Here is an 11,627-nt window from a genome sequence, read left to right as displayed (position 1 = left end):
CACACAAGAAACCTACCTCTGCTATGCATGTCAGGATGATCAGGCACAGCTTGCCACTGTGCAGCCGGTGCTCATCTGCAAAAAAGAAAAAACAAGTCCTGCATGAGCCTAGCAATGCTGAAGTGGGAGACAGCTGTTGCAGCAAGAGAAAAGCCCAGCCTTGGATATTCTCCTTACACTCCTACTTCCTCCACAATATCTAATAGTCCAACTACTCTCATTAAGTACTCACTCTCCAATCTGACCACTAAATCACACCAATTTTCCACCAGCCTGAGGCAACAAAGTTTCCGATTTGAATCTCCAACAGCACTGTAACTAATCAGTGGGACTTCTGTCTCATTCAGTTTTACTTCCACAGATACAGTAAATACTGGGGTTGGTCCCTGTCTATCTATCACAGCAGAGATGCTCTTATCCCTTGCTTAGACAAGATAGGAGTGAAAATATCATCTTTGCTGTAGGTTATGAAACAAGAAGCAAATCTTTGGTAGAGGCACAGCACAGTGTAGTAGAACAATTCCCAGCATTATGCTCCAAGTCCTGAGTTTTGACCCCCAATACTGAGCCATCACCTAGTTTGCTCTGTGCAAAATCATGAAAGACTGAAGTCTGCAAAGACTTAGCCAAAGGAGTTCTGCCCTGATCATGTTCTGCAACTTCTTACTCCCCTTAAGACTTCAAGCAGCTTTTGCCTTGAATGACAATTGGAAGGCTGAACAACTCACAAATAGAGAGGGACTAAGGCAGAAAAGTGCAAATTTTATTTGGATTATTTAAAATTCTTCTTTCTCGATTTTAACCTTGAAATACCAAAAGAACAAGATATACACAGTCGTAGAGTAACTTAGGATGGAAGAAGCTTCTATTCCAATCCTTGCTCAAAGCAGGGCCAGCTACAAACTGATTATTCAAGGCATCGTCCAATCAAGCTCATTTGAAAATCGTTGTGCTAAAAACCAAACCATCCACACCACACACGCAAAACCACAAACACAAACCAACAAAATAAACATACCACCACAAACATATCTGTAATTAAATCTGAGGAAGCTTAAAACTGCACATTCATGAGACCTCCAACAGCTTCTCTAAAGCGAAGACTACTAAACGTGCCACCTCAAACATCTGCCTTACAGTTAAGCTTGGAGGAGAGGGAAATTCAAAGCAGTCAGACCACTTTCACATAAAGTAGGTGGCAGCATCAGACAAACTCCTTGCATCTTTGCAGGTAACTTTTACAAGAACTTTGCTAGCTAATGAGCATATGGTAATCTATAAACATGGATAAAACTGGCTTAGCTAGCTGTTCTGTCTAGTTTGATGCCTCTTGTTTCTTTTCTATGCTGCTGAGGGACAGATGTTTACTGCCAAGATGTGCTCTGAAGCGTGCCGGTTTCATCCTGCAGCGCTAAGTAACATGAAGAGGAATTTTGGAATGGGAGAGTTAACAGTTTCTCCTATGTCAGCTAAAATGTTTAACTTAAAGTTTCCTACTCCAGCAAAGCAAGAGAAATGGCCTCAAAGAACTTTAATACACTGGAGCCTTGTTATTTTTCTATTGTTAAGCCTCCCTGTATATTTTTGTAGGTGCTGCCATCACTCCTCTCTCCAGGGACAATGCTGCAAAGGCTCCTGTTTCACACCAAGTACTCCACCTTCAGCTAATGTGTTGTGAGCATCATGCCATTTTCAGCAGTTATGGGGCAGCTATGCAGGCAATTATTCTCACAGACACTTTGTACTTCCACTTCATTAAAGGAAAAAAGCAGACCCCTTCCTATGGGGAGGTATAGTAGTATGAACTTCATTTTACAGATGGGAAGAAACTATGCAGTTTTTGTCCCAAGGGAGCAGCCTCCAACTGACATAAGAAAAAACAAGGGGAGGATCCAGCAACCCAATCTATTAAATTATGCTCTCTGGGACAAGACTAAACAACTGTCTAGTCCCGGATGCAGAGCAAACCAGCCTCCCCTCTGAGCGTTCACACCTGTCTCAAGACACATGGAATAAATTAGAGTCAACCATTCTTCTGTTGCTGCTATACTGGTGTCACATGCTTGATCTTACATAAGAAGGAAAAAATTTAAGCAAGAACCCATCTATCACCAAAAAATATAAAGACAGGAATATACCTGCTACAATTAAAAAGCAACAGTTTGGAAGGAAAACATTTTTTAAACGGTCAGTGGAGCTCATTGCCACAAACTACTATGGCAGCAAGAAGATTAAGTCCATAAGCCACAGAAATTTCAAGTGTTATACAAGCTAGAACCAACATAAAGAAACAAACATCAACTCCTGCCTCATCCCATAAAAAAACCCATCTCTTGCTGGCTTGTTTAGTAAGGAATCCCCTCTATCAGATTTCACTCCATCTGAAACTAATCCAGTTTGGCAGCTCCTGAGGCCCTATGCCATTGTTCCATACTACACTGGTACAGAGGTACAGAGGTTAAGAAATGACTGAGCAAAGATTGAGGTGATTTAGCATAAAGACAAAAGCAGGAGGAAACATGAAAGCAGACTTCAAACACATAAGGGTTGTCACAAAGAAGAAAGGAATAATCAGTTCTCACTATCTACCTTGGAGAATAGGTAATTAATTAAAATCACAGCAAATAATTTAAGATGCACATGAAGCTTTCTCATAATAAGGGTACTTAAACACTGGAATGATCCATTATCAGAGTGTCTTTATACAACCTGTTAGCAGCATCTCTGAGAAAAGATACAGGTAAACCTGATTCTGCCTTGGATTTGAGGGGTGCACTAGATATTTTCACAAAGTCCCTTTTGGTCCTAATTTCAATTATCCACTTTTTCCTGAACTAGCTTGCACATTGAAGCAGAACAAGACAGCCCAGTACAATTTCACTGCAATATAACAGGTAGAAGGAAACTCTCATGCTTTCTCTCAGACAGTGCCAAGCATTCAAGTTCAATAATCTGCAGCTATCTCCCTATTTTTGTTCAGTTGTTATATCTAACTTAACAGCAGAAGTTGGTAACAGGATTAAATATGGTACAAAATTGATCTGTTATGTTCACACTGTGGTCATGCCTATACAACAACTGGACAAAACAGCACCTGTGAGTACCCTGAGCAGGAGATGAAGCAATACCTCAACTCCAGCAAGCTGAAATTAACCCCACAAAAATATCAGGAAAAGCAAAAAGCACAATATGGAAATACATCTTGTCAAGCACATTACTGTCAGTAGAGCATAAGTCACTGCTGTCCTCTTTATAATTAAAGATCTGCCTATTTAACCAGTAAGTACAAAAGGACAAAGGAAATTATTTCTTCCTAATGCTCAGCTTTGCCTCCTGTGTCAACTTCTAAATGTTGTTAAAAATACAGGCTGATGGTACTTGACTTTCCCTCTCTGACAGAATGGGATATGCTCACACCTCCTGTATGGGGACAGGCTTGGTTAATAGGTACTATTACATTTTTTTCATATTTGACTTCTGTCCCATCAGCATTAGGTCTCTCCTAGACTTCTAACTCTTATCTTGCAATAAGAAATCCTTTCATTTTCTCAAAAAGTTAAATTTCAGTAGTCTAAAGGGACTCCAGTTAACTTCTGTTTCTGGAGTCACTACATATGGCCTTATACCCTCCTGGCTTCAAGAAGCACTACTTGCTGCATCCACAGAATTTACCTTTTGTGTCCTGCATCACAATCGAGCTGTACTTCAAGAAGGTTATCAGCAGGTTGCTAGTTTGCACATCAGCATCCAAAGGCAGCTCTGCAGAGCTTATAACTGGAACAAAGCAGATGAGACATGTTTACCCTCCACAAATACAAGAGGTAACTCTACAAAGAACCAAGTCACAGATTCACTGATCTGGGATAGAATCAGCTTATTTGCTGGGTCATCTGACCTCCTCCTTCATGACCACCTAGCCAAGATTTTGTTTTGAAGACTGGTACCAGTCCCCCAGAGAACATTTCTTCTGCTCTAAATACAAGTTGTGGTACCTGCCTCCCCCTGCCCATCCTCCCCCAGTGGAAATCAGCCTGCTCTTTTAAACTCCCTATGTTGGGAATATTGATGAGTGCTAAGATATTCTCACAGATAGCAAATGAATTCTTACAACCAACACAACTAAAATTCATACCATTCTCAGTTTGGAAAGAAACATGCCCAGCTAAGACTCAACTTCAGCAACATTTGACTTTCAGTTCCAAAAGGTCCACCCCAATTCCATTCTTCCCTCCCAACAACAGCCTCTCTTGCAGAAGCAACACAGAAGATTGCAATGTAACAACTGTTGCGTAACCAAATTGGAAGAAAAAAGAGGTAGAAGGAGCAGCTTTATAAAAATAGAGAAGCAGAAGCAATCATAGCTTGTGCTAGAGAAATCACAACACAGCAGGGAACAGAAACGTACTTTCCATACCTGCAGAACCACAGTTCACTGGCATTTCTCTAGGATACACTTCTTTTTACCATCAGCTGTACTTTTGACACCTTAACACTGGCCATCATCTGCTTTAGACTTTACAAGCAGCTATCTCAATTACTCAGCTAATTGCACACTGTGCCTCCCGCTCACTCCCCATGTACCATCTGAAGTAGCGAGTTGATGAGCTGTCAAACCTCCATCATGTGACTGAGCCACATTTTTACTGATAACTGATCCTGAGCTGTCCACAAGGGCCATTCTCAGCCTTCCCATTCTGAAAGGCTTTCCAAGAAATACTGAAGAGAGGGCAGGGGAAAGAGCTAAGTGGAAAATATGCAGCATGCCTTTACCTGCAGATCCTACCAAATAAGCCTGATATAATTTAAGATAACAAAAAAACCCCCACCAAAACCTGAACTGATGGAGCTAGTCTAGGAGGACCTCAGTAAACAGTTTTAATACAGTTCTGAATGAAAAATTAAAGAGTGCAGCAGGTAGGTGGGAACCAGTAAAGACATTTAAAGTACATCAAAGATCTAGCAAAGAAGAAACAATTGGAGAAATTTTTCATTTGGGAAGAAGTTGCTACTTGAATTCCTCAGGTGTCAGTTTAGGGAATATTTTCTTTTTTGTGAGTGACCTGAGCACAAGAAACAGTTGCTTGCTAATGAATCTGCTAATGGCAGAAAGCTGGGATACGTAAACGGAGAGGAATACCAGACTGTATATAAGGAACAGGATAAAAAAAGGACCAGATAATAAATACAAGATGAAATTCAGCAACACAAGCCCTATGGTCAGGAATTTAGGGATTTATTTCCACAGCAAGCTGGGAGCTCAACAGCTCCAAACAAAACACTGTGACAGAGATCACAAGATGATGAGCTACTAACACAAAGCACTGAAAAGTGTGGTCCTACAAAATACCCAGAAATGCACTTCCAGCAGAGACAGAAACACAGCAATGCCCTGCACGAGGTGGGACCTTGTCTCAAACACTGTGCATAATTATACTGTTCAAAGAGGATGAACTCAAACTTGAGCAAAGTTCAAAGAAAGGCTAGTAGGTTAATCAAAGGAATACGGTACCCTTCTTACAAGACAGCAAAATACACAGGCAAGTAACCCAACATATAAAAAAGAGGTATCTGTGGTCCAAAGTACTGTTAACACATCTTGACAAATGGGTATAAAATGACAAGAAGTGCAGGTTGAAAAGTTGAAGATTTCTAGCCAAAAAACAAGATGCTGACACTGCCTCTCAGTATGAATTATTGGGAAACAAACATAACAAATTAAGAGAGTTCGATAAGTTTAAGGAAATCTCTGATGACATGCCTGCAAGCACAGGGCACTAGATTCACAGAGTCAAGGGGATCTTTTCCAGCTCTGCGTGCCTGTCCTGACATGACAATAACTGTTACAGCTGCCTAGCAGCTCAATCTTGTAGCTTTCCACATGCAGGAGGTCATCGGTGGCTTGAATTATGATTGTCAGAAGGCTCTGCCTCTTCTCAAGCTATAAAGATAGCCTAAGATAGAGCTCCCTTTGCACTGGAAACAAATCTGGAGACCACTAGGGCATGCACCTTAAGAACTATATTACCTCTTTTCCATCTATTCTCAGGTATGCTTGAGGTTTTCTCACTCTTGAGGAATTAAAAAGGTATTTATGATCAGACTGGACCTTGCAAGAACTGAGGAATTACTCATTTGATTTTTGGATGGTCAGGTTTGGGGCTCTGAGGAGAAGTGAAGATCCTGCATGCAACTATATTTTGATTCAGAGAAAAGTCTGCTTTAACAAACAATGCCTTTTGTAACTGAAACCTTGTATCTCATAACCCTGTAATGAGGCAAGCAAGGCTTATACACCCCTAGAACTGGGGCAAGCACAGGCACAGAAGGATGGAGGATACAAAACAGTAAAATGCAGGTTGCTTTAAACTGAGCAATGAGATGACCAGAACACAGTGGAGGTTCTCATGGAGTTTAGGATTATGCAATCACCCTGAACACAAAAACCATAGCCCTTGGAAACAACAGGCCAAATAGATCCGTGTAAATCTGTTGTTAAAATCACATCAAAGAAATTATAATTACCTTCTGAAGGTTTCTATATAACTATATATGTATAATTATATTATTTTAAAAATTATATATATATATAAGGTTTATATATAATTATAATAGCTTCTAAAGGCTGCACATCCCCAGGTGTGAGATGTTTCAGTCTCTTCAACCTTGAAGCTCTAGGACTCCTAACATGTTGCTAACATGCCCAGTCTATTGGCAAAGTCTGTGCAATGAGTCTGGAAGCTTTTTCACCCCAAATATTATGAATAGGTCAGAGATTTAGCTAAAAGTCTGAAAAATTTATTTATATCCCCAGTGGGTCCTCCTGGAGCTGTTACAATGAACGCAGTGAATGAATATTTAACAACAGTAAGCAAACTGACATTTAGGTAACTACGGTGACAGGCACACTTGATTTACATATTATGGATCAACAGATTCTAGCAAAAGTCTCACTTAAAAAAAAAAATCTCTCTGAAGAACACATCACAGAACTTGATTTTTTTAAAACAAGTTTTGAAACTTCAAAATGTCTTAATTCACACTGTAGGTTAACAACCTCAATTTCAGACTGGAATATGAACCCACTTTTAATCCCAGTCAGCATAAAAAACCTCACTTGAAACCCATAGATGGATTTCTATATGTTGCTGTAACTTGAAAACAGCTCAACTAAGTATTTTTTTTTAATGCAAGAAAAAGAAGGAAGCAATCGTTTCATTACAAAGCCAAAACACCTCTTGCTAACTTTTAGCCACAGGAAAATTTTACTGCTGAACTTCAAAACCTTAGAAATTGAGGAAAATCCTGACATACCTTTAAAATAACAGTAATATTAAAGCACCACAAAACTAAACCAGTCAAGGTTCTCAAGAAAAGAAAACAAACAAAAAAAGAGATCACAGAGTAGGGATCAGGAAGGTAACAGCAAATAGAAATAAAGAATGCTTCCTGACGTAATTGCTGCACATTAAGATCAGATCCTCTCCTTAAACTTACAAGCAGCAAGAAGCCTCAAGCTTCACAAGATCACTGCCTCTGCTGAAAGCAGGACAGTTTTTGTTTTGCTTTTGTTTTTTGGTCAATTAAAAAGAGAGAGCACAAGTAAGCAGTAGATGCAGTTAAGACAGAATTCTGTCAGTTGTATAATCTGGTGTGTGGGAGGATGTATTTGCAATGAACACGTTGAACAGAAGCACAGAATGCCCATCCCTCTACGTTTTATGTTATATGCACAAGGAGAATTGGGACATAGAAGGCTTTTTAACTTAAGCTTTTGATATCCATAGTAACCAGATAGAATACATCCACAAGGAGGATCATCCTTAACTAGGATATCAAATGACCTGAATAGCTGATATAACTGAGTAACCCAAGCTGCTTTTACCCAGAAATATATCCAAACTGTGCTCTATTCCAACTGAGTCTGTTCCTTCACTAAACATCTCCTTCAGATCTAGAGGATGCCATTAAAATAGGTGACAACAGCCATTTGATTTCTTCTCTTAAACCAGGCTATCTATCAATACCTTAAATGAGAGAGTTCTATTTTAGATTATTTCAAAGCATAGTTACATGGACACTTAACATCTTATTTAGAAAAAAGATTACAGGGCAAACAGTCATTTACAAAGCCTATCAGAAAAAAGACAACAAGAGGAAGGAGTAACTCCACACCTAGGCTGGATTCAAATCCAAATTAATTAAAAACTGGGACAAGTGCATTAATAACAACCAGGAATCTACCACGATTCTCTGTAAATCTGTTCCAATGACAAAAAATCCCAGGCAAAGAACTTGACACTAAAAATATTCATAAATAAAAACTTACGTAGAATAACTAAAAGGCTGGGTGTATCTTCATGCAGATACTGGGACAGTAATGTTTTCAGATGGAATATCAGCATAATTTTATTGAGCAATATAAAAGGCAAAACAGAAATAAATTTGAGTCAAATATGCTCCAGACAGACCTCACTGGTTGCCATCTTGAGAAAATGCTTTGCTAGTTATTTTACAGTTTTTAACTGTTTTTCCCCAGAATATCATTAGATTTCTTACCATCTGAAGAAGGTGGGGTGGTTCCAAGTGGAGTGACAGGTGTCATTGGAATTGGGCTTGTTGGTGTTGTCATCAGCCCCATTTCAGGATGGCTCTAACAGAAAACACAAATGCCCAGAAATACACAGGTCAACAGCTGCCCTAGGCACTAGTCATACACATCCCTGCTTGTACTGTTCCATGATTTTGCACAACTCACATGACTAATGAAGCCTCCAGAAACTTCAGCCTCTCCTCCAAAAGCAAGGTTATGCTTCCTGACCTTTGGTGTCTAACTGTTAAACTGTATATCAATTTCTTTATTCCACAAAACATAAGAATATGTCAGGAAGTGGTGGCTGTCCCCAGCAGACAGATAACATGCCCTTCCCCAGTGTCAAATGGGAAAAGGTATGCAGAAGCCCACAATATTTATAGCTTCCAGCTGCCCCCAAAACAACCCAAGAGTTTGCATTTGAAGTCTTCCCCCAAGATCCTTTTCTTTCTCTTTCAAAAAGCAAATTCTCCTCACTCCTACCCTCCACCTGCTCATATTCAAAGAAAAATGTATTACTTTCCTGTCTCACTATAAAGCCCAGGCACTGCAGGAAAAGAGTGCAAAGCACTATCATTATCAATCTTCTCAGCTTCCATCAGTTGGTTACTCTCCCCATTTCATCTTTGCTAATAGTTGCCTAATTACTGCTTTGACTTTACTCTTTGTAAGCTTCCAGATCTATCCACACTGTTGAAACTGCAGGCAATCTGCCATGATATTTTATGTGTCCATGCCACAGGGCATGTTTTACATAAATGTATCATCCACCTTAATATATCAGTACAATTTCAAAATAAAGGGATACAGAATTGCTCATTTGACATCAGCTCTGCAGGATTATTCACAAGTGGATATCCTCCACGTTGTCTTTGAATATCTTACTTTGTGAGCAACTACAAATACATGTATTATATGGGAAGCACAGACATAAGTACTACAATTCAAAGACCATTTTAAAGCATTACTGGTACCAATTTAAACTTTAAAATATAATGTTACATTGAAAATCTTACATAAAAGAGGTTTGCTTCCATAGATTTTGCTATGGTGTTCACTTTTCCCCCAAGTGCTAACCATCAGTTAAGAGATCACAGTGCCACGTATCAGCAAAAACTGTGGGCCTACAAGCTGGGAAGTATACAAAAACTTTCACACTTCAGACACACATTAACACATCTGTATCCCTACTCTTCCTATGTGCCCACACAGCAGCAGGTAGTCATTCATGCGCTCTAGCAATGGGCATCAACTCAGACCCTCATCAAAAGCATTCATCAGCTGTTATGAGGCTTTTTCAAGGAACAGTACAACCCATACCTTGCCCTTTCTTAAATGAAGGATTACAGATCATTCACCCAAGAGCATCAGACCTCCGCTTCAATTAAACCCACCAAGCAGTGGCAACTTCAGCTATCACTTTCACAAATAACTAGTTTAGAATTTTATTTTTATTTAAGAGCTACCCTAGCTTCTCTTTTCCTGCCCTACTCTTCTCCCTGCCAGAGGCCTCTCTTCCCTCAGGAATATCTTGATGACAGAAAGGCCTGAGTTGGTATTACACAGAACTGGAAGAGCAGAAATCTCTCATAAATGGTAGGAATTAATAACCTGGGAAAAGAGAGGCAGGAAGCCTCAGCAAATTAACTAGCCATGGAAGAGAAGCTTTTTTCAGGGACAGTAGATCTGCCTATCAGACCTCTTCTATCACCACTACTGTCAGGAATCCACAAAGGTGTCCTCCGTCACGCCAAGTGTCTAGCCTATGATGTATGGGCTGTACTCTGAGGACCTGAAATAACTGGGGAAAGGTGTTAACAGCTTTGCTGATGTCATTTTTCTCACAAACTACCAGCACTATTGATAAATCAAAATTAAAAGCCTAAACCTGACAGCTATCCTAAACACACAGGCTATCCTTACAGCCAGCCACAGCACCATCACTGATCAGACAGACTCCTTATCTGTCTCCAGCAATAACTACCTTTGCCAACTCACACAGTGTTCAGAAAAGCATCCAGACAATTGTGATCATAGGCATGAAGCAGCCCACTACTTCTCAGAAGGCTGCCATAGCTGTTTCTTCACCATAAAAAGCACAAAGAGAAGTGTTACATTCTGGTGGCAGCTTCCCAAGCAAAAGAGGTTGGGCCATCCAAGGAAGACTGAACACAAAATAGTATTTAAAACAGTTGTCACATTTTAATTAGTACCTAGGGATACCCAAATAGACAACAACATGCAGTCTGTGTACACCCAGACAAGACAAATTCATTCAACTTTGGAGTCAGATCAGCTGCCTTTTCTCAGCCTTAACTTAACAAGAATATTAATTGCTTTGACAGCTGCAGGAATCTCATCTCTAGTAGTCCATTCACTCCATTCTGCCCTAAAGACAGTATCAATACGGCACAGAAGTTACTCCATGCAGCCCTTCCCATTCAGCGGGGAAAATGGCTCATTCCAACATTAGCTGTGCCTCAAAATGTGACTCGTTTTCTGGCAAGACAGGATGCATTTCCAAGAAGTATAATAAACCCAGGCCCTGGCCTCCTTCTGACCTTTCATGCACACTAACATCTATGGCAAGTATGTGGGGATGGGGGGGGAAAAACAAACCACAAAAAAACCAATTGAAACCCATATATTTTCACCAATTCCACTGCCAACTCTCTACTTTCAAAGACATCCACTACAAATAAATGAGCAAACATTGCACTGACACTCACTTGTGCCAGAACTGTGATGAAGTTCCGGTTTAAGTGGACAGCTTCATAGAGGGCCAGAAGGATTGCTTCATTTGTTCTGTGGAAAGAGTACAGACATAACAGTTAGTTAAGTGCTAACAGCAGATGAGAAACCCAAAAGCAAAGTTTTTCAGAAGCACGGACCACCTGAAAGAAGAAAATTTATTTTCAACTATATAAAATTCTTGCCTCTGCAAACCGCTTGTTCTTCTGATTATTAGTAGTACCAAGCAATCCATAAAAATAGTTGCTTTTAGAGCTCAACTAAAGTTTTTGTCCCCCTTCCTGCT

The 11,627-nt window shown here is 39.9% G+C and overlaps 1 protein-coding gene across 1 annotated transcript in view; it reads right to left on the bottom strand.

Moving 5' to 3' along the window:
* LOC104390867 (chromosome unknown open reading frame, human C10orf76) overlaps positions 1 to 11,627 on the bottom strand; it is a 111,712-nt gene that overhangs the window by 87,714 nt on the left and 12,371 nt on the right. The window contains exons 12-15 of the mRNA XM_010000074.1: positions 11,320 to 11,395; positions 8,557 to 8,650; positions 3,673 to 3,774; positions 17 to 75 (exon numbers count right to left, since the gene is read on the bottom strand). Of these exons, the coding sequence (XP_009998376.1) occupies positions 17 to 75; positions 3,673 to 3,774; positions 8,557 to 8,650; positions 11,320 to 11,395 (331 nt within the window). The remainder of the gene's footprint in view (positions 1 to 16; positions 76 to 3,672; positions 3,775 to 8,556; positions 8,651 to 11,319; positions 11,396 to 11,627) is intronic.

The sequence above is a fragment of the Chaetura pelagica genome, unplaced genomic scaffold (assembly GCF_000747805.2).
Source record: "Chaetura pelagica isolate M959 unplaced genomic scaffold, ChaPel_1.0 scaffold436, whole genome shotgun sequence".
Taxonomy (NCBI): domain Eukaryota; kingdom Metazoa; phylum Chordata; class Aves; order Apodiformes; family Apodidae; genus Chaetura; species Chaetura pelagica.
This window is presented reverse-complemented; position numbering and strand designations above follow the sequence as displayed.